General features: G+C 41.3%; 1 protein-coding gene across 4 annotated transcripts in view; it reads right to left on the reverse strand.

Moving 5' to 3' along the window:
• Positions 1-23961, reverse strand: part of HPSE2 (heparanase 2 (inactive)) — a 775791-nt gene that overhangs the window by 13603 nt on the left and 738227 nt on the right. For 3 of the 4 annotated variants that reach the window (XM_017880548.1, XM_017880540.1, XM_017880522.1), the window contains 2 exons: positions 19947-20092; positions 12483-12629 (listed from right to left, as the gene is read on the reverse strand). In XM_017880548.1, the coding sequence (XP_017736037.1) occupies positions 12483-12629; positions 19947-20092 (293 nt within the window). The remainder of the gene's footprint in view (positions 1-12482; positions 12630-19946; positions 20093-23961) is intronic. The other variant, XM_017880532.1, reaches the window with a different exon arrangement.

Consider the following 23961-nt stretch of genomic DNA (forward strand, 5'->3'; position numbering starts at 1 on the left):
TTTTTTGAGACAGAGTCTTGCTCTGTCGCCCAGGCTGGAGTGCAGTGGCCGGATCTCAGCTCACTGCAAGCTCCTCCTCTCGGGTTCACGCCATTCTCCTGCCTCAGCCTCCCGAGTAGCTGGGAATATAGGCGCCCGCCACCTCGCCTGGCTAGGTTTTTGTATTTTTTAGTAGAGACGGGGTTTCACCGTGTTAGCCAGGATGGTCTTGATCTCCTGACCTCGTGATCCGCCCATCTCGGCCTCCCAAAGTGCTGGGATTACAGGCGTGAGCCACCGCGCCCGGCCCCATTGTTCTTTTCATTTTACCAATTAAATTACAACAGACTTACTCCTTGTCCTCTAAGTCAGAAAACACTGAAATATGCAAATGTCTGAGCAGACACACCATAATAAACATATTACACAAAGAGCAGGAAGGAAGGAAAATCAGACTTAGTCTGGATTTCAAGGCCTTCTGCAGTCTGGCCTTATTATGTGTTTGTGGGCTTTCCCTTTGCCCCACAAAGCATCCTGTATTCCAGTCACATGAGATGATTTGCCACCTCCCAAACAAAATGAGCCTTGAACTGGTGTACTTCCAAACCTTTAGTGAGCTCATCCTGGTGCTGGAAGTTGCCTTTCCTACAGCATTTCCTAGAAGTATGGCACATCCTTCCAGCTCCAGCTCCATGGCCTTCAGCCCTGGGACTTTTCAGAGTCCCAAGTCAGAATTCATCTCTCTCTTTCTCATAATCCCATCTCCTATCTTTACCCTTATGTGGTCTGTTTTGTCTCCGAGTTAAGGTATCCTCTGTGGAGAGGGACCAGACCTAATTGTGTGGAGCTGGAGGAGACAATATGGGGGTGCAAAGTATTCCCTTTATAGCAGTCTACAGGTGGAGTGAAGACATGTAGGAAGGCAGGTGTGTGTGTGTGTGTGCATGCATACATGTTAACATATGTTTTAAACATGTTTAGTTATGTTTAATACACATGTTAAAGAGATAAACACCTGTTTTATTAGGAATAGTTTTGAGAAAGTATTCCCCATGACATCAGGTGTACTGGTATAATCTCAAAAGGGGAAAAGATGTCTCAGGTGGTACAGGCTCTGTTCCAGATCCCACAGATATCCAAGTGCAAAGTGTGGGGCGACTCTGAATCGTTGTTGCAAGAGTAAGCAGGGAAGGGCTAATCTGCACCGGTATTGCTGGTTTTGGCAGTGGGTCCACAGTTTAATGCTCCAGGCCCCTTGTCTGGAATGAGCCACATCGTGCTCTGGGCTTCCTGATGTTTAGCAGCCAAAGAAACACCAGTTTGGGGCCCAGGCCCCACTGTAGGGATAAGCTGGATTAGAACTTTCAGTTCCTCAAGGCTTACATTTGTTCATCACCAAATCACAGCCTCTGGAAGGTGCAGGGGAAGAAGAAGACAAGGGCCATTTCTTCTCAGTCTGCCAGAACTGCCCACATATTCTGCTGCTCTCTCACTTTAGAATCAACTGTTTAGAAATATGTTAGCCCTACCCTAACTTGCCCATTTACGGGTGTTTTGTCTAGGTCATCTGGGACAGAATGGAAATCTCTGCCTACAATGAGGGTCCCTAAGTGAGTGAAGGTGAAGAGGGGAGACCATAGCCTTAATGGACAGCTATGCAGAGAGTTTCCAGCTGCTGGGAGTGAGCTGGAGGAAAATACATTCTGGATCTGAGAACAAACAAAAAACTCTCGAAAAATAACAGTGAAAAGCCTAGATTCCTAAACATCTTGGTTTAAGATGTCAAGTTGCTGTAAAATATAAAAGCATTTTATAATCCTCTAATGGGCACAGTGATCGCCACATTAGTAATCTGGGAGTTAAAACAAAACAAGCAATAAAACCTTTGGGGAGCCAGCACTCATCCTTCCACTCAGTCACAGAGAACTCCCAGGGGCTCATGGCATGTTCACACCTTTGGCAAAATGGCATAGTGCCTGAATGAAGAAATAATCTGGGAAAAATTGAAGATACAGATCATCTGGGATCTTGTTCTAGCAGTTTATAGAGGGACAGTGGTTCTCAACCTTGACCACATATTTGAATCACCTGGGGAGCTTTAACAACTACTGGTGCCTGGGTCCCAGCCCAAGGATTTTGGTTTAATTGGCTTGGGGTGTGGCTTGGGCATTGGGGGTTTTAAAGCTCCCCAGGTAATTGGAAGTGCAGCCAAGGTTGAACACCCCAGGTAGTCGAAGGGGTGGGGATATGTTTGTAGGTGGGGGTGGAGGGGACTCAGATATCTTTCTAACTATTACATTCTGAATTTATTTGGAATAAAAAGAGATTTTCTTACTTTTTGAGTGCCATGTCAGGAGGCTACACATTTTTTTAACCTAAAAGGAAGATGTGAACTTTCCAAAGACAAGTTTTTTGCTTCATAGACTGAAGGGAGCATTTTTGCTATTTCAGTGGAATGGCTTCACTGAATGTCTTGCCCCCTCCCGCTTGTATCTTGGTGGGATGATTCTGCTCCTCGGTGTGTACCAGGGAGGTTCATGTGTAGCACTTTACAGGATGACTTAGGAAACAAATCAGATGAAGCATCAGCACTGATAACCAATGCTGTGTTTCTTGAACACTGAAAAGAAAAACTTTTTTCTTTTCTTGAAAGTCAGTTTCTATAAAATCATTTAGATTTCTCTCAAGTTCTGGACTGTGTCGCAGAGAGCTCCTTATAGACAAAGAGTGGTTCAAGTTCTCTTCAGGCAAGAGGAACTAGGGAATGAAGAATGTGTCATTCAGTATCTTCACTGTAGTTTTCAGATATGCATATACTTACTTATGTAGCTAACATTGGTTATAGCTACTATCTCTTTATGAGCCACAAAACACCCACAAATTAGCACAAGGGCTAAAAGAATCCAAACTCCTCTGGGTTTCAATGAGTAAGCTTGCATTAACAAGATTTGTGAGGCTCATTTCTCTACATATTTACTTCTCTTTCTTTTTTTCTGTATACTGCCTCAGAACCTTAAGTATAAGTATTTTTATAAATATATATATATATTTAAATTTCCGCTTTTTACAGTGTCTATTTCGGCCTTTCTGAACTGGGGCAGTAACCTGAATGTTAGTGTTTAGAGTAAGTACCACTTTCCTGCTCACTCACAGCCAGCTCATAAATCTCCCTGATCCCAGGCACTTTCTTGCCATTCGGTGCTCTCAGCCTTTGCAGCTTGTCTTTCCTGCTGAGGGGCTCTGAATGGCCTTTCAAAAGGGCTGCAGCTGATGTGGTTGATCTGCACCAGTGGGGCCTTTTGCTCCAGGTCAAAGATGTCCACTCTAAGTCTTGCTTTGTAAAAAATTATCCTATTTTTTCCTGATATTTTAACATCTGAAGCCCTGCAGGGGTTAACGGCTTTCCTCACATGCTGTCAGCCTGAACGTTACAGGCACTGAGGCTCCTTACCTTTTACCATGCATCAAAACAGAGTCCGAGTGAATCAAAGAAATGAATACAAGTGAAACAAAAAAGAATCTGGAAGAAAATAAAGATGCATATTGATCTGATTTCAAGAATATAAATTCATACACATATAAGTAGAATGGAAGAAAGCACAAGGTAAACATATTTAACTATACAAAAGGGAATACTTCTGTATGTCAAGATAATACCCTGATATTACATAGTTAGAAAAATAGCAAATAAAATAGTAGAGAAAATATTTCAATGGGGGAAGTTGCCTTATACCTGTATTAGAGCAAACTTAATAAAACAGACTAACACCCAAATATAAAAATAGCAAAAGACATAGAAAGTTCATAAAAGCAATACAATACTAACATATGAAAAATCTTCGGGCTCATTAATGCTCAAAGAATAGAAATTAACATAAGAATACTATTTTTTGATTATGAAGTTTTCAAAGATGTAAAAAATGTTACTATATTGTGTTGGTGAGATGAATTGTAATAACAAAATGTTCATATTTCCTTCTCCATCTCAGACCTCTTCAACTAAGACCTCATCTTCAACTAAGTTTGGATGAGGTAAGAAATTTGAAAGGTGGCCGGGCACGGTGGCTCCTGCCTACAGTCCGAGCACTCTGGGAGGCCAAGGCGGGCAGATCACCTGAGGTCAGGAGTTTGAGACCCGCCTGGCCAACATGGTGGAACCCCCATCTCTACTGAAAATACAAAAATTAGCCGGGCGTGGTGGCGTGCACCAGTAGTCCCAGCTACTCAGGAGGCTGAGGCAGGAGAATCCCTTGAACCAGGGAGGCCGAGGTTGCAGTGAGCCAAGATTGTACCACTGCACTCCAGCCTGGGTGACAGAGTGAAACTGTCTAAAGAAAAAAAGAAAGAAAGAAAGAAGTAGAGAAAGAAAATCGAAAAGGTTCATCCTGTGAGATAAAATTCTAAAACTCAATGGATTCCAAGGTGGGCAATCTGAACACCAGGTCATTTGAGGAATGGCTGGAGGATCTGAGAGTGTGTAACTTGCAGACTAGAGTTTTAGGTTAGATATATAGAAAATTGATAAAGAAGAAGGTATACATTTTCTCTTCTTATTTTTTCCAAAGCAAGAGTAGAAAGGGCAAGAAAGCACCTTTGGCCTAATACATGGAGGTTCTTTCCTACAATCAGAGCTGTCTAGTCCTAGCATGAGCCAGTTCCTGAGACGAGCCATCCCATCAAACAGAAGCTGAAAAGCTTTATGTCGGGGATATTATAGAAGAAACCTCTTGACCCATATGAGTTCTTTGAAATTTTTCCTTTATAAAGTCATCTTTTACTAACTACAGAACTTTCATAGAACGGTTTATTTTTAAAAGAAACTAATTTAAATGATCCCAGACAAGTGAAGATAATGGAAACCTGCAGGGAGTACATCTGGTTGACCAGAGTTCAAAAAGTCTAGGTACCAACTAATATCAGCAGTGTAGAACTAAAATACTTAGATGTCTCGAATCTGCTGGGATAAATGGACAAATGGCCTACTGGTCCCAGAAACAAGTCTTCATGTTTTGTTTTTGAGTGTCTGAGTCTTGGTATTGAATTAATGGGGTTAAGGTTTTTCCGAAAGCTTCTTTTACCTGCTCTCTCTGTGTCCAGAAACTAAACATGGTGCTTCCAGGCATCATTAGTGAGAGATTGTGGCAGGTCAGGTGGTGGCCAGTTCACCCCTCAGGATTTTTCACATTAGCCAAGCTCTGAATCCAGAGATGAAATATCATAATATGATCTGGTCTGTTCCAACAGGGACATGAAGATATTTTTAAAGTCTTAGCACCTGGGAGTTACTTGAGTATTTTCAGAACCATTCTGTTTGGTTAACATCAAATGACACCTCTCTAAAGGCATGCAGTTAGATGCCAATGTTTTTCTTTGATATAGGATTTAATGAGGGTGAAATCAAAGCAAAAGTTATATCCCAGAGAGATGGAAAAAATGAGCAGTATGTGGAAAAGGAAAAAAAAAGATGTTCATTTCTTCACAGAATAGGCAATAAGATTTTTGGTTCATAGGAGCCTTGAGATTTTTTTCAGCTGAAGGAGAGGCTCATGCAGATCTGAAATTTAAACATTAATATGGAACCTATTAGCCCCAAAGCAGAAATACTTTACATGTCTATTTATGGCACCACCCACAGGCTGCTTCCTGTTAGTTGTTTGTTTCTAGTAACAGAGATGAGCTCCTTTAAGAGATTCTTCTGAGCTCCTTTAGGAGATTCTGAGATTCATCTCAGAATCCTCTCCCCAACAACCCCAAAACACCCCATATTAAATAGCTCTTGAAAGCCAGGTGAGGATATGGCCTAGCAATAGAAGGATCAAGGGACATTCTGATCGGAAACATTCACATTGAACTTTACATTCAGAATTTCCCCCTAATTTGTCTACTTGGAACTCTTGAGTACTTACAGCTATGGGACCACAATTCTTTTAAAATTTTAGTTAGTCATTGCAAATTAGATCACTGAAGAGGAAGAAGTTTTGTCTGACACAAAGTAGGATCAATAAAAATTGATGAATGGATGAAGATATATATACTTTCCAGTTTCCTTCGGAGGCCTCCCTTGTTGGCCTCTTTCCCTCAGAAATATACCTCTGAGAATGGGCTCCATTAGGTGTGAGGGAGTTGGACATGCCTGTGTATAGGGGTTGGAATATAATCTATTGATATTGATTTTATATACCTCAAATTAAACAAATCTAGAGTCATTGCTGGTTTTAATAATCCCTTTGTTTGAGAAGAGCATAATAAAATAGAAGGGAATTCCCCAGTTTTGCTGGAAGAAAAAAATGTGCTTTTACTAGAATTCTAATTGGGAGACAGTCTTAGAAGTAGCTCAGAGAAGAACTTTTAAAAGGGTCTGAGGCCGGGCATGGTGGCTCATGCTTATAATCCAGCACTTTGGGAAGCTGCGGCAGGTGGATCACCTGAGGTCAGAAGTTTGAGACCAGCCTGGCCAACATGGTGGAACCTCATCTCTACTAAAAATACAAAAATTAGCTGGGCGTGGTGGTGCATGCCTTAGTCCCAGCTGCTCGGGAGGTTGAGATGGGAGAATAGCTTGAACATGGGGGGCAGAGGTTGCAGTGAGCTGAGATCACACCACTGCACTCCAGCCTGGGTGACAGGGTGGGAGTCTGTCTAAAAAAAAAAAAAAAAAAGCGGGGTGGGGAGGGGTCTGAATTCTGGACTTGTGAAGAAAAGTTAATGAAACTGGTATGAATTAGCCTGAAGGAGAAAACTTCTGGGTAACCTAATACTCTTCAAATATATTCATTCTATAAGGAGCCTACGATGAAATGAACCCAGATAATATCATGACAGAGTCCTTATCCATATGTATATTCATCCTATGTAATTGTAATTTTATAGTACCAGACTGTTGGTGTAGCACATTGTTGAAAAAAGTGCACTAGAGTAAGGGTCAGGGGAACTGGATCCTAGGGACCTCTAGCTTTTTCACTTACTAGTCGTGTGACTCTTGAATAAGTCACTTATTGCTTTAAGACTCAGTGTCTTCAACTCTAAAATGGAAGGGAGGCAAGAATTATTCTATATGCTTCATGGTTCTGTCAGAAGGTTAAATGAGATAATGGCTATTAAAGTTTTTCATTATCTATGAAGTTGCAGTCATAGGTACAGTGGGCCCCAGTGCTCTTACAAAATTAAGTGTTCAGACAGGATTGAAATTGTGGTCACCCCTTTCTAAGAGGTCTTTAAATGTGGGCCATCTTCTAGTCCAGATGGCTTGGCCACAGACTGAAGGCTAGGGGAGAGAGCCAGATCACCTCCCAGTGTCACTCCATCTCAGGATTCTCAGCATCTGCTGGTTCCCTCAGGTCAATGTGTCAGAACAGAACAGCCAATGTGATGAAAGTTGCTTCCCTCTTTCCTAATTTTTGGAATATTTTCCCTCCAAATGGAATTGAACAAGGCACATAAGGGAGAACACTGGGATCTGACCTAACACCTGTTCTTGGTTTGCTTTCTCTCTGGAAAGGTAAGTCCTTTTCATTTTAGATGTCAGTTGGCTTGTGAGGCCAAACTTCATGTTGCTTCTCTGTTTGTTGAGAGACACTGGAGATATTTATCAGGTACAAATGATTCCCTAGAGCAGGGCTCCCTAACCTCTGGGCCATGGACCAATCCTATTAGGAACTGGGCTGCACAGCAGAAGGTGAGTGGTGGGTGAGCATTACCACCTGAGCTCCACTCCTGTCAGATCAGCAGCATCACTAGATTCTCATAGGAGTGCAAACCATATTGTGAACTGCACATGCAAGGGATCTAGGTTGCACACTCCTTATGAGAATCTAATGCCTAATGATCTGAGGTGGAACAGTTTCATCCTCAAATCACCCCAACCCCACAGTCTGTGGAAAAACTGTCTTCCGTGAAACCACTCCCTGGTGCTAAAAAGGTTGGGGACCGCTGCCCTAGAGGACAGTGGTTATTGCTTTGTGATCACACAAGGCAATGGGTAGATTCTGTGTTTTGCAGATGCCCTCAAAGTCTCCTCTGACTTATCCAGAATGGGAACTATTGTTCTGGATGTGAATGGGGCCATCTTCTTCCGAGAAAGGTGAGAAACCAGGGAACATGACGAGGGAGGGACCCACAGCTGGATTTTTTCTGGAAAAGAAAACTAGCCAGATACTGCCACCACTTCCCCTAGTCATAGAGCCTCTTTGTGTGGCCTTTTAGTGGCTTGACTTTGCCGGTGACCACTGAGAACACAGGCTCCAAAAGTGAAGAGGAAGCAGGGGGAATAGGGACCAGAAGAGAATAGAATTTCAGAGCTCAAAGGGAAGCTATAATCCCTTGTCCAACCCCCAACTGAGGAAGGAATCCTAGAGCACCTCTGAGATGGCTGCTTACACTCTGATTAATAGGCTACCTCCTGAGAAAGCCTATCCTGACCTCGGTCAGACCAGGCAAGCCTTTGGAAAACGAGCTCATTTTGAAGTGAAATCTCTCTCTTTTAAATTGCACTCCTTGGTTTTCTGTCATTTTGGAGTATTCTAGGCCAAAACTATTTAATTTCACTTGGCAGTCCTCTGAAGAAAGTCCTCATGACTTACCTTACTTTTCTCCTCTGAACTAAATTTCCCCATTTCCTTCAGCTATTCCCTGAAGAATGTGTATTCCAGATGCAGAATACTCTTATTTGTATACACTGCAATTTTCTAAAACTTCTGTCCTATGGGCTAGAGAGCACCCACTTTTTGTCTGGTTCCTAGAATAAGTACAGTGTCTTATATAAGGAGTTGGGACTGGAGTAGGGGGTCTTACGATTGGTTCATTCACTGAGATGGGAAACAAGAACCTTCTTGTGAATGTGGTTGCCTAGACCATACCTAAATAGTGACTCCAAGGGTGCTTCCTGTGTGATACTTGACATACCTTAGCTCTGAGTTCACACAGAGATGCCCTTTCAGAGATTTTAAATCTTCCCAGGCCCAGTGGCAATTCTAAGAGAATGGGAATTACCCCAAGTCCTCGAGCAATCAAAGAAGTCTTCTGGCCTTTCCCTACTCCTGAAACACGAGACCAGAATACCCAACTGGTGGCTTGAATTGGGGTGGAGGGCACTGACTTACTCTATATCCTCTTCCTGGTTCCTCCAGACAGGAGCAATTACACATTCCTCTGCTCCCAGAACTTTCTATCCCCTTCTGAGCTAACACGGCTTCAAGCTGTAGCAAGAACTAGCAGACACAGAATACAGAGTCTGGCCCCAGAGGCTTATAAAAGACAGAAAGAGACACCAAAGGCTGAAATCACTTCCTAGCATTTCCTTTCATCCCTTTCTGCACAGTCTGCTTCACTGAAACCACACCCTTCCTGTGAGACCCCCATCCCAGACCTCTCAGCTCTTTAGTAGCTGCTAAGCAGAGCACTAGATGTGGTCTTGAACATGTACATGACAGTCCCTGTCTGGCAGCTTACAGTCCACCATGGCACAGCCCAGGGTCGAGCCAATGAGGTCCAGAACAGGAGAGGTATTAAATTGGCAGTAATTTATAGGCAATTTATAGACTCAGAAGAATGAAGTCCCCAACATTTCACAGTGAATTAGTGGCAGGATCAGGGGCTGGAATCCAGTTCCCTTGAATTCCAATCTAAAACTCTCTAATCCAACATATGTAAAATCGTTATGTGTATATCTGTATTTATATTTATAGATGTATGCATATGCATGGATTTGTGGAAGGCTTTATTTCAACCATATTTTCCAAATTGAGTCTCACAATAATCCCATTTGACAGTTAAGGAAGCTCAGGTTTGATCACAAAGATAAATGGTGGCATCTGAATTCAGACCCTTACCTTCTAATTCCAGTTCCAATGTTCTTCCAATTACCTGACATTATTATTTGAGCTCAGTGGGCGTTACCAAATCCTTCTTAAGGATCCCTGTAGAATGAAATTCTCTTTGTCCTTGTCCCTCTCCTACATTTTTTTTTTTTTTTTTGAGACAAGAGTCTTGCTCTGTTTCCCAGGCTGGAGTGCAATGGGTGTGATCTCAGCTCACTGCAACCTCTGCCTCCCAGGTTCAAGCAATTCTGCCTCGGGCTCCCAAGTAGCTGGGATTACAGGTGCTCACCACCACACCTGGCTAATTTTTGTATTTTTTTTGTACAGAAAGGGTTTCACCATGTTGGCCAGGCTCGTCTCAAACTCCTGACCTCAAGTAATCTCCCACCTCAGCCTCCCAAAGTGTTGGGATTACCGGTATGAGCCACTGTGCCTGGCTGGTCTCCTACATTCTTAACAAAGTTGTAACACAACTCCTCACTAGTGTGGTGATGGCAAAAGTTGAATATACGGCATATTGCTGGCCAGTGGGAGTCAGTCCCTTCAGTCACTCTTAAGGATAGGTATAGAAAGACAGGGGTTAAGGTGTGGTCAGCTCCAAACTGCAGGGGAATCATCTTGGAGGCAGGGACATAGGGGAGGGGTAAATAGGTTTAGAGGCCTGCCTGCATCCTTGGTTGGAGGGAAAACAAGCTCATAAAAAAGTGCTACCCTTGACTATCATCTTCTGTTTCATCCTTTCGCTTTTTTGTAATTCTTAGCATGATTTTTTATCATAATCCTAACACATGTCTTGTTAACACATTATCTTAAAAGTCTGAAAACATTCCTCTTTGGAAGAACATTCTTAGGGAAAGCAATTGTATCCTTCCTCTTTCTCAACCAGCCAGATTTCTGAGTTGAGGAAAAGGAAGGTAGTGAACATTTATTGAGCATTTACTATGTGTCAGGAACTTTACACAGATTACCTCATTTACTTTGCTCCACAAAAGAGGTTTCACAGATGAGGAAACTGATGCTCACAGAGATGACATAACTTGCCTAAAGACACACATCCAGCAAGTAACAGAGCAGGGATGGACACCTTGGCTTGTTAGACTATAGCATTTGGCCAGTCCCCTCCACACAGTGCACACAGTCTTCCTGACACTGGGCAGGCTCAGCTCCTAAGCTCTTCGGTTCCAGAGGACCCTAATGAGAGCACCCTAATCATTGCTGCCGAGTCAGCCCTTCTGTCAGAAATGGCTTTGCAGATCATTATTTAATGGCAGTAGGAGATTTAATGCACTCATGGTCCTTAGAAAATCACACCCAGGATGAGAGTTTTCAAGCTGCACAGGACCCTACCAAATATACAACAACCCTTGAAATCCGAATATTAGGAAACTGAGGCCAAAGGATTAGGATAAAATAATTTTCCCAGGTCATATGATTATTTACTGGCAAAGTTGGGACCAGAAGCAGGTCTCCTGCCTAGGATGAAGGCCAGGAATTCAGCACACTCATCATGAACTACTCAGAAGTGGAGAGAAAGGGGATAAAATACTCGATAGAGTCCTGCTGACATAGGTAGGACTGGGAAGAAAGAAAAGCAGACGCAATGTACATGTAGCCAGAAAAAAGAGCCAGCATGTGAACCGAGACTGAAAATGAAGATCTAGGGTGGGCTAAAGAGACTCAATAAGTGACTTCCCAGATTGTTTTTTGCTCCCATTGCAAATACAATTGGAAGCCAAATGCAAGCCACCAAGGTTGCAGTGAAACAGTGAATAATTATAGCACAAATATTTGTGGGCAGCTGTTGGAGTGCAAGCCACCTGCTCCAAGTTTACAGCTTTGTGAAACTTGGTAAACATTAAAAATGGAATAGGAATGCTTCCAGTCGGTGCAGCATCCCATACCCTTCCTGAGAGGCCTTACTCGGGGAGCTGGGGTGGCCTTGCCCTTGACCAGGCCCTGCTCACTGTCCTAGAGTTTTTCTGTTCGTAGAGATCCATGTGTCGATAGTCTCTAATAGAGACTGAGGGAGGCAGGGAGTGTCACAGAATCATACATTTGTAGAGTTTAGAAGGGGCCACAGAGCCCTCAAAATAAAATCTCTGTCCTATTATTCAGATGAAGAAGCTGAGATGGAGCAGTGGTGTGTTCAAGTTATAAAGTTCGGGGTAGGACAGAGTCTTTACCTCTGAACTTTCGAGCACTAAACTCTCTGTTTAGTGCTCCTTCCTGTAAGCCCTGTGAGGTTAATAGATGGTAACAACAAGGGAGTCATAGCATTACAGAATGTTACAGCTGTGAGGGACATGGTTCTCAACTACCAGGATGTTTGGTTGCTACATGACCATGGGGCACTATTGGCATTTGGTGAGCAGCAGCCAAGGATGCTAAACAGCTTACAATGTGATAGTCGTGTATAAAGAAGAGTTATCTCGCTCAAATACCAAGAGCACCCTTGTTGAGAAATACTTTCTCCACCATTTGACTTTACAATTGAGGGATCTAAGATAGGGAGGGGCTTGAGCAGGTTTCCAAAAGGAGTCAGCAGTCACCTGACCCCAGACCACTCTTTGTCCTACTCCATCCCACTGAGCCCTTGAAAGAATTAGTAGCAATCTTGGTGTCTTCAGCTCCCCCCTCCCTCAGCTCCTGCTGCACTTACTCCCGAGCTATTTTCAGGTTGGCACGTACTTGGACTTTAGGCCCTCCTGCCCATAGGGCTGCAGCAGGTACTGGTGAACGAGCTTGTCTCTGAGAGTCCCAGCCAGCTTGATTTTCTTTCTTGATCGATGCAAGTTGATGATAAAAAGTGTAATGGACCCACGAACATAGTTGTGGCTGAGATCCAGAGAAAGAGAGAAGTGAAAGATGGAAACAGAGTGGTAAGTTAGATGCTCCTAAATAATTTACAGACTGTACAAAATATGAACAGCCCAGAAAATGGCACTTAAAAACTTGGCCACCATAGACCCTAAAAGACAGGAAGGCCTCGTCATTGTGGTTTCTTGCAAAGATGATAGCCACTTCCCGCCATACTTCTTTAGTTTTTGTTTAAATTTATTGTAATGATTTTAGAAAATATAATGTATATATTTTATGGCATATATTACCATAGTATGGAAGTAAAACATGCTTATTGCAAAAAAGGAAAATATTGAGAAACACAAAGAAGAAAAGAAAATTCCCCATAACCCTCATATCTTGAGATATGATAATATTTTGGCAAACATCCTTCCAGTATTTTTTAATTTATTAATTTGACAAATATTTATTGAGTACTTTGACACATTATTACTCAGTTTTACAAAACTGGAATCACATTATTCACAGAGTTTTTTTCCATTAATGAACATCTTAAACATATTCCCATGTGATTCTTTTTCTACTTGTAGAAGAATCCTAAACTTTTCAATCATAGAAGTGTAATATAATTTATTTAACTAATCTCCTACATTTGCAGTTCAAACAACTCATGTTTGAACATTTTTGCAATTATAAATTACGTCATGTGTATAAACTTTTTGATTATTTCTGAGGGATAAAGTCCTAGACGTTGGAATCATTAGTCCAAGGGAAATGTGTGTTGTACGATTCCTCGCCAAATTTTCCAGTTCATTCCCAGTGGTGTACCTCCCTGTGGTAAGAATTTTTCTTCCTGTCCTACTGAGTGATCACGTGATTTGCTTTGTCCAGTGAAATGTGAGTGGACATGGTAAAACCTCTAGGCAGCAGCTTTAGGACTCAGTCCATCTTTTGCCATGTTTCATTTCCCTCTGCCAGAAGACTGACAATGTTCTTGACAAAAGCTGAATGAAGATGATGTGGGCAGAGGTACAGTCGAGCCATGATGGACAAGTAGTGTGAATGAGAAATACATTTTCTTATTGAAAGCCATGGAGATTTGGGGGTTATTCATTATTGCAGCATAACCTAACCTATCCTGACAGATGCACACATTTTGATGACATTGATATTAACTTTCTAGGAAGCTTTCACTAATTTTGCTCCCACCTACTCTGTATGAGAGCACCTATTTACTCATACCCCTAAGAACACTTCCAACGTGCTCTTTTAAAATACCTTTGTCAACCTGAGGGGTGAAAATGGGATTTCAATGTTGTATTAATTTGTATTTTTAAAAATTAATACTGACATGCAGCATTTTTTCATTTACCATTTCATTTCTTCTTTTGTAAGCTGACCATGTCCCCTTCCTTCCTTCTTTCCTTCCTTCCTTCTTTCCTTCCTTCCTTCCTTCCTTCCTTCCTTCCTTCCTTCCTTCCTTCCTTCCTTCCTTCCTTCTTCCTTCCTTCTTCCTTCCTCCCTCCCTCCCTCCCTCCCTCCCTCTCTCTCTCTCTCTTTTCTCTGTCACCTAGGCTGGAGTGCAGTGGTATGATCTCGGCTCACTGCAACCTCCACCTCCCGGGTTCAGGCAATTCTGCCTCAGCCTCCCTGGTAGGTGAGATTACAGGCATGCGCCACCATGCCCAGCTGATTTTTGTATTTTTAGTAGAGACAGGGTTTCACCATGTTGGCCAGGCTGGTCTCGAACTCCTGACCTCAAGTGATCACCTGCCTCAGCCTCCCAAGGTGCTGGGATTACAGGCATTAGACACCGTGCCTGGACACTTTTCCCTATTTTTCTGTTGATTTATAAAAACAATTTATTTATTAAAGAGCAGTCTTTTCTCTGCAAAATTTCCCTCAGTTTTCTTTGACCATTTCAGTTTATTTACATTGTATTTTAATATATAAAAGTTAAAAAACTTTTATGTAGTCAAATTTATCTTTCTGATTTCTTCTTTTGCTGTTTTACCTACCTCAAGATTATAAAACTATTCACCATTTTGGAACTCTTTTAAATGAGCATAAGATGTTCAGAAGTCTGAGAGAACTATATGCCTACAGGCATAAGCCCTTCAGCATGTATTAGGAAAACTATAATGATTTCCTTCTCTCTGTAGGAAAAAATACTTTGTTTCTAAGGGGTCCCTTAGGGCCCCATCTGGATGAGTTAATGAGAGGAAACAAAAAAATGACCCAGCCCCACCTTCAAAGGAGGAGTTCAGAGAAACTCTAAGTCAACTTTGCCCAGAGGAAAGCATCATTCCTTGTAGAAATAACACTCCTCCATCCTGGGTCACTCACCTCTGCTTCTAAAGGTGCTAATTAAGAGGTGAGTGACCAAGGACAGGTCGGTATGGTGACATGGAGTCTTTCATTTTGTTTTGTTTTGTTTAGAAGCACAGTTTCCAGGTCTCTTCCCTGGAGATTTTGATTCAATCTATTTGGGATTAGGGACTGGGAATCTCTACTTAAAAAAATCTTTCTGGGATATTTGGCAGATGAATTGGGTTTGGGAACCACTTGCTTAGAACAATTCATTAAGATTATGAGAAGAGCTACCGAAGTATATCCTGCTGGCTGTGTGTCAGTGGATTTTTCTTGCATCTGCAGGAGGGTACGTTATTGTGTTCAAGGCTTTTGGATGCCTGCATTTGTGTTCTGATAAATTATTAAAATGACTCTTCCATCCGGTTCCTCCTCCTCCAGTCCTTCTTAATCCCCTGCAACATGTGAACTAGCTTTTGTAGCTAAATGAGTTAGGTCAGAAGAGAATGCCAGTTGATTTAAGCATACTTGTGTCCCCAGAACTCTGAAGAAGGATGCTGGCAGCCTGAATCAGTGTTGACCATCATTAAAGAAGAACATCGACTCTTTCCCATTGGTGGGGTTTCAGCTTAGCTTAGCTATCTGTAAAACTGAGGAAGACACCATTAATTGCAGGATATCTAGGCTTCAGAGTGGGAGCAAAATACATGTGGATGGGTATCAATTTTGCCAGACTGCAGTAAACTCTTTTGCTAGCTACCATCAAACAAAACTCTCAAAGGCCAGCAATGGAGGAGGAGAGAGCCACGTGCTTGCATTTATGAGTTTCTCCTCTGCAGAGCTGGGGCAGAATGAGCCCTTGGAGACTGCAGAAGAGAAGGTGGGATGTGGGGAAGTGGTGGGTGGGAGGGAGACCTGAAATTACAGCACTGCTGCAGGGAAAGCTGTTTTTTTCAAGCTGTTTGGCAGTGGTTTGATTTCCACTTACATAGTTCCCCTGGGGAAGACAAACCAGTACAGCCCAGAGACCCACATATAGAGGCTCTCAGAACTCACAGCACCTTCTCAGGTAGGAGTTGGCATTAAAGACTGCTTCAGCCATCCCTCTCCCCGCTCGGCTTATGGGCAAGGACATTAAGCGAGGCCTTTTTGCTACAAAGACACATTCTTGGCTGGGGAGTGCAGCACCAACCTGAAAGTAGTGTGCTGCGAATCCAAATTCCTGAGAAACATATATGCTCTGACCATAGAAAAATAATCTTGGAGAAAATGGTGTCTGAAGGCTTGGCCTGCAAGCATTTGCTGGCCTTCTGATGTTGTCAAGTCCAGGTGGCTTTTGGTTATCTTAGTGAATGTTCCTTTCAGGAGAGAAGTTGTCTGAGAGGATCATCTATCTTGCCCCATGTCTCACTCATGGGTAAGATTTTTTTATTCACCAGCACAGAATCCATGTATCTGGAGTTCATTTTTTCTGGCTGTTCTTTTCCTGCCTGACATTTCTCTGTGTTGCCATGGGAGGAGGGGAAGTGAGTCAGGGAAGGGAGGCTGGAATTGGAATATCCTAATGTAAGAGGTGGGGAATGTCAAATGGGGAGGTGCATCTTGACTTCCAGATAGAAAACAGTCATGTTCTAGAAATGTCTCCAGTGAAGCTGGGAGGCTGGGAAAGGGAAGGGAGGATGATGCTTTGCAGTCCACGGTCATTCCCACTGAAAGTCAATGTGCTTGAAACTGGGTTGATCCATTGTCTCCAAATCTAATTCAAAGGTTTTGGGTTCGGTAAAAGCCAGGCCATGTTTTGCCAAACATTTTTTCCCTTAATTTCAAAGCCCCTGTGTATTTTAAGGGAAATTTAATCCACATGTTTCTGATTCATTTACACTTAACTCATCAAAATATTGTTTTGTAAGAGCCATTTGATGTCCAAGAAGCCTCAGGAACCATTTTTATGAGTCTTTAAAAAAACTTCTTCTGAAAAACAGGAAGTCATGTTTTGCCAATAATAAACGAACTTGAACCCCAAAAGGCTTAATTTTGCTTCAACATCCACCAGGTTCCAATTGGTTCTGAACTTGGCGAAGGACCTCATCTCCACCCCAGAAACATACATTGTCTCAGCAGAATGGCTCATAAAAAGAGGCTTCCTTGTCAAAACTTGATTGTTCTCTAAGCAAGAAGATGGAGGGTGAGAATTGCCATTCTGTCAGTGTCCTAATTTGTTAATTCCAGAACAGAAAACAGAAAAGCACCTGCTGGTGGTGGTATAAGGATCTAACTTTTTCTCCTAAATCAATCATAACAGACAGCGCTCTACAAGGTCAGAAATGCCCCACAATGCAAGGGGCTGCTGTGACAGGCAGTATCCACGTAGGGGTTGCGTGACTGTCAGGGAGATGTGAAATGGATTCCTGTGTTGAACAGGCACTGGGCCGTATGATTTCTAAGGGCTCTTTCCAAATGTAGCATTCTTTGCATTATTAATGCTGCTATTTGCATGTAGGTGTGATACCGTAGAACCTCTGAAATTCAATAAAATAAGTGCAAATATCTGGAAAGATGCTTGTCACACAGCAAGTATTTAATATACACTGGAGTGCAGGGGTTGTTGTTTTAATAGACGCTTTCTCTGGATGATTCTACTCATAAGTTTATACCTTCTCTTCCAATCCCTGTTTTGACCCGGGACAAATATTTTCAGAGTATTTGTCAAGGTTGCATAGTGTGAATCTACCATGCCCACTCTGGGATAATTCTGTGATTTTGGCCTATTGGCCACAGATAAATGACTCAGCAGTGCTTCCTTAATGGCACATGATTTCTCAGAGAGGTGAACAGATACTTCTTCTACCTTTGAGCTACCCTAGCTAGACACTGACACCTGTTGACACGGAAGAGCCCTGCAACCTCAGCCAGCTCCGTGCATTCACTGTGGGTTTTCTTTATGAATCTAATAGGAACAAAAACACCTTCACCCCAATTATTATCATTAGGGTCATATGTAGAATGGATTATGAAAGTCTTTTCTTTCTGTCTTTTTAACAGGGAGTGAGAGAGGTTGTACTGATAGAAGCCCAGTGACACCGTTTCTCTAGAGAGGTTCTGGAGTGACTTTGCATAGAAATTAGAGGAGAGCTGGTGGTGTAGACAGAGAGTCTTGAATGCAGATGATTTCAGTAACTTGTTTGAGGTCTCATACTAGGGAATGGTAGAATCCCTAACCACTCCACCATACCATTTCCTTCTGGCTGATGTGGTAATATCAAAGAGGAAGAAAGCTCTAACTCCAAATCAACGGTAACATCTTGATGCCCAATTTCTGCATTCATTCATTCATTTGCAAACCTTTCCTGGGATCTTCATGCCAGTCACTACATTAGACACCAAGAATACAAAATGAATGAGACACTGGCCCTGAGTTCACAGTACACTCAGAGTATTAATAACAACTTCCCATGAGAATGTTAAAGAATGAGGATGAACACTCAAATGAGATTATGTGAGGAGGCTTCTATGAAGAGACGCAAATCCTGCTAAGCCCATGGCTGCAGATAATTTTTTTCCCGAGTCCTCAGACTAGTAGTATAAAGGCCACAGACTGATATGCTTTCCAACAGGGATATAAGGTGCCAAGAGTAATTTTTCTATCTTGAGTCTGGGGGTCCACCTTTTGGGTGGTTACCTCAGGGCCAGGACAGAGACAAGGAATACAATGTTTCCTTGTGTGATGATCAGATAACTCCAGGCCAAGGCCATAAAGCAGTCACTCTCTGTCAGGTATTGGATTGAGCTTCCTGTTGAGCAAAAGGGATGTTGAAAGCCTCTGGCCTCTGCCCAAGCCAGCCTCCCCTCATTTACAATAGGCACTTGTATCTACTGACAAGACAACTGGCCCCTGTCCCCGCTCTGCTCAGAGTGATTCTTTGAAAAGTCTTATCATGATAAATTAATTGGCTTGGCTCCTCTCTCATCAAGGAAGGAGAAGGAGCATCTGTTGTAACCTGACCACTCCAAGCTCTTTGTACTAGCTACTCCCCTTGATCAGCTCCCGATAGGCCTGGGCTGGAATGAAGGTCTGGCTGGAGGTACTTGCTTACCATTCCCTGCCCTGTTATCCCCCCACCAGGTTTTCTTTGCATTAAGAGAAAGAGAAATAATTCTCTTTTCCAGGGCAACCTATTCTGCCTTAAACAGGAAGTGATGTAAGAAAGTCATATTTGGCCAGATGGATTTTGCTTTAGGCACCCACCTCTCTCCGATTTAAAGTTTTCCCTTATGGTCTTAATGTGTTAAAATTTTTTGTCTGCCAAACTTTATTTATTGATAATTAATTTTCCTGTTTGTTTTAAAGACAACTGTAATGACAACCAGTGCTTCAGATCAAAAAGAGAAGGATAACCCCACACTACCACATTCAGTTGTTATAAGTCCAGAGCCCTCAGAAAAGGAAGCCCAGATTTCACTTAGCCTCTTAATTTTTAAAATAGCTGAAAAGATTTTCAAAACACTGGAAATGGCTCTAAAGCTGGCATGACCACCTCTGGGCACTCCATTAGTTCTGGGGACACCCAGCTTGAGATGCATTGGTCTAGGGCTAGGTTTCTAGTGGCATATCTCTCCAGCATGCATCTTAAAAAGGGAGATTTATTTTCTTAAGCTTTGCTGGTGGATCATAGGAAAAGATTTTGCACCTCTTGACTTGGCTGAAGCTTAGGCACACAAAAAAGCCTCATGGGCATTACATCAACTGGCACAGAGAAAATGCCCAATAAAAATGTGTTGGATGAATAAGTAAATGAACAAATGGCAAGAATTTTAGGAACCTTTTATGATTAATCCTCTAAGTATGAGAAGGGAGGGTTTACTTGGAGTAAAAGCTATTTACCAGAAATTATTTGAAACCTGCAAAGAGCAGGTATGGTGATTCCAGCGGCAAAAAGTTTTCGATAGGATTAGTGAATCGACATGAGTCTTGAAGGGGTCCCAAATGGAATGGGGTGGGAGCCCCTCGGGTGGCCTTTCTGTGTCATCTCTCTGAGGACTTACTTGTGGTGGTTTGTGCAGTGAGCATAAATTCTCAGTTTGTCCCGGATCACTCGGCCGGGCCGTGGCTTCCGCTGCAGCCCAGCCACATGCACAGCCAAGACTTTGGGGCCAATCAGGCGCTTGTAGAGGAGAGAGAGCCAGTAGTCCTGAGGAGAATAGAGAGGGAGAGGGTCAGGGAGAGACCACATGCTCAGGTGTTCTGAGTAAACATGACACACACACACACCGGCCAGAAATACTGGGAGTAAAGTGAGTCATGACCAACGCAGCCCTAAGCCTACAAGCATGGTCAGCCCCATGAAACAAGAACCTGGGTTGATAATGAAGTGGACACTGTCTAAAGTGGCCTTTCAACTAAACTGGGATGTGTAAGTGGAGTCGACCTACAGCAGCATATGAACAAATGAATCAAGGATCTTCATATATTATGAAATAAAACCATTTGAGACTTTATGTTTTCAACTTTCTTTTCCTATGACTTTACTTTTATAGTGGTTTATGATTTCTGTTTAATTATGGAATGGACTATTTCCATTCCTTAGAATTGTTACTAACACGATCATCCAAACTGTCATCCTCCAAATATTGTCGCTGAAGACTACCAGTGCAGTGGGACTGAGGTGACGCTTCTCCACATAGGAGACCAGAGTCCTTGATTCCAGAGTCAGAAAGGCAAACAGAAAAATGTTTGCAACCATGGTGCTAATTCTTGGTTATCCTCAACAGTTTGACAATAGAATGTGTAATTCTAAACTAAAAAGAATGTGATGCTTTAACCATTCTATGAACCATGTGTAATGGATTTAAAAATATTCAATCTGTGGCACACATTTATATGAGCTTACAAAAGGGCACCTTAATTTCTGTTGTATTTACTATCATCATATTTTGTGTTTGCATCTGATATAAATATAAAATTTACATTTCTGTTGTGCAAGTTCTTATCAACTATTGTGAGGTAATGACTTCAGTGTTTATAACTCAGTGTATAAAATAGGGCTTCCTAATAACATTTAGGACCCCCCACCCCACTCAAATTCCTGAATTCAGTGAATATACTGTTCAGTGCATACTCTTCAATGCCTTAAAGACATCATTCGTGTTTTATTAGCATTCATCTTTTCAGGCAGAAGCCTTCTGATAATGTTTTTTTTTCTTGTGTGGTCATTTATAGTATCAGCTGCTTAAAAATATCTGAAGAGCTGCGTAAATCAGAACGAACTCTCCAAGCCCCTTTGCTACTAGAATGGCTCCAAATCTGCCCTGAGTAGTGTGCTCTAAGCCATGCACAACGATTTGCTTTAATTTTAAGTGGCCTTAGGATGGCTGTTAAATATGGTCTCCTAATATTAAAAAAGGCAAATAATCATTATCAATTATATAGATGGAAAAAGTGTTATGGGTTTAATATGCTCAAATTTGGTTACAATTTCTGTGTTTTTGATGATTACTTTATGAAGTGGTTATCACACTCCAAGGGGATTTCCACCCTTTTCTTCCTGATTTGCAATGTACTTTCTTTTAAATGATAAAAGTAAAAAACTGTAAGTTAGCAATGATTAGCTTACTATTTTCTCAGTAATAGTAAGATATAATCCTCTGATATAATAATAGGGATTATTATTCTCATTTTACAGACATGCGGACGTTTCAAGGTATATCTCAGGTCACAAAACTAGTGAATGGTAGACCCTGAAAGCAAATAGGGATCTATTTGCCTCCAATGGCTGTATAACACTTTCCTTCACGCTGTGAAGTACAACGTCATATTACATAAAGACACAAGGCAGCTGAAAAACAAAGAATTCAACCTAGAGAGTGGGTACACAATCTGGAAGGGATCCTTAGTTTTTATATAGAGGTTGCCAAAATCTAGTTTCTGATTTTTACACGCACAAAGCATTTAGAAGTCAAGAAGAGCAAAAGCGCAAAACACTTCCGTTTCTCCAATTTCGACTCCCTACAGATCGCTCCCATTTTTCTTATCCTTCATTCCAATGTCTTATCACAAACACCCCTGTTTTTATTTAGGTAATTTGAAAAAGCTGAACAGGCTTGCTCTCGAACTTGCATTTGGGCATAGCCATTATCTTTGTGTTACAGCAATTTTCACTTAATGTGAGACACGTTTGTAACAGCAAGTTACAAAATAAACTTATAAAAAATAAACTTATATAATATAATCCCCACCATAACTGAGTGGCAAACTTTAGATTTATTAACTTGAAACCTGTCTGCTTTTCAGTAGGAGATAGCTAAATGCCATGTCATTCTCTAAAAAAGGAGACGAGGATACCTGGGTAAAACTCTAAAGAGGTTTGGGATAGATACATAAAAGAAGTCGATAAGGTTAATTCCTAATGACCAACATTCTTTCCCAATTTTTTTTTTTACTGTGGTGAGATCCGCATAACATAATGTTTATCATCTCAGCCATTTTTAAGTGTACAGTTCAGTGGTATTACGTAAATTCATAATGTTGTATAACCATCACCACTGTCCATCTTTATAACTTGTCATCTTGTAAAACTGAAACTCTGTACCCATTAAACATTAACTCTTCATTCCTCCTTCCCCAACCTCTGGCAACCATCATTCCACTTTCTGCCTCTCTGACTATTCTAAGTACCTCATATAAATTAACTCATAGTATTTGTCTTTTTGTGACTGGCTTATTTCCCTTAGCATAATGTCCTCAAGGTTCATCCATGTTGTAGCATATGTCAGAATTTTCTTCTTTTGTAAGGCTGAATAATATTCCATTGCATTTGTATACCACATTTGAACTTAATTTGCAGCCTAACACATGGACTTATCCTGCAAAATGTCCCATATGCAATGAGAAAAAAATGTGTATGCTATTGTTGCTGGGTAAAGTGTTTGGTGTGTCTGTTAGATTTAATTGGTTTATTGTGTTGTTTAACTCCTCTACTTCCTTACTTCTGTCTTGTTTTTCTTATCATTATTGAGGATGGGATATTGAAGTCTTCAACTGTTATTGCAGAAGTGTCTGTTTCTCTTTCAGTTCTGGCAACTTTCACTTCATATTTTTGTGATCTGTAATTAGGTGTGTAAACATAATTGTTATATATTATTGCTGTATTGAACCTTGTATTAATATATAATGTCCTTCTTTGTCTCTTATAATCTTTGAAAATTTAATATCTATTTTGTCTGATATTAGTAAAGCTGCCTCTGCTCTCATTTGGTTACTATTTTTATGGAATATATTTTTCCATCCTTTCAATCTTTTGTGTTTTGGGTCTACAGTGAATCTCTGTGTAGACAGCATACAGTTGGATCCTGTTTTACTTTTAAAATCCTTTCTGGCAACCTCTGTCCTTTAACTGGAGAGTTTAATCAATTTACATTTAAAGTAACTACTGATAAGGAGGGACATCTGTCATTTTGCTATTTTCTATATGTTATAGCTTTTTTGTCCCTCATTTCTGATATCACTGTCTTCTTTTGTGTTTAGTGATTTTTTTAGTGATATGTTTAAATTCCTTTCTCATTACCTTTTGTGCATACTCTATAACTATTTTCTTTGTGGTTACTTTGGTATTACATTTAACATCCTAATTATAACACTCTAATTTGCATTTATACCAGCTTAACTTTAACAATATACAAAAACTCTGCTCCTTTACAGCTCTGTCCTCACCCTTCTCAATTGTTTGAAATGCTTGTTCTCTGGTGTCGTAAAGAAACAGCACTTGAACATAAATTTAATTTATTTAGTAAGGCCATTTTTATTTCCTGCAGAAAGGGTACACTTGCCAGCAGTTTTGCCACAAGAGTACACAGAACAAAGGAGACAGCGTCATGTATAACCTGACACATCCACCCTACTGCTGTGTCTGGTTTCCATTGGCTGGAACGGGACCTTACATTCTGTTATTTGTCTGGTTTGGCTAGCAACTTAGAATTTTTTAAAAGAGGCAAAGGTAGAGGAGAACAAAGGAAGGAGGAAGTAACTTGTGGAATGCTGAGAAAGATAAAAACACTTTTAAAT

The sequence above is a fragment of the Rhinopithecus bieti genome, unplaced genomic scaffold (genome assembly GCF_001698545.2).
Source record: "Rhinopithecus bieti isolate Rb0 unplaced genomic scaffold, ASM169854v2 scaffold_425, whole genome shotgun sequence".
NCBI lineage: Eukaryota > Metazoa > Chordata > Mammalia > Primates > Cercopithecidae > Rhinopithecus > Rhinopithecus bieti.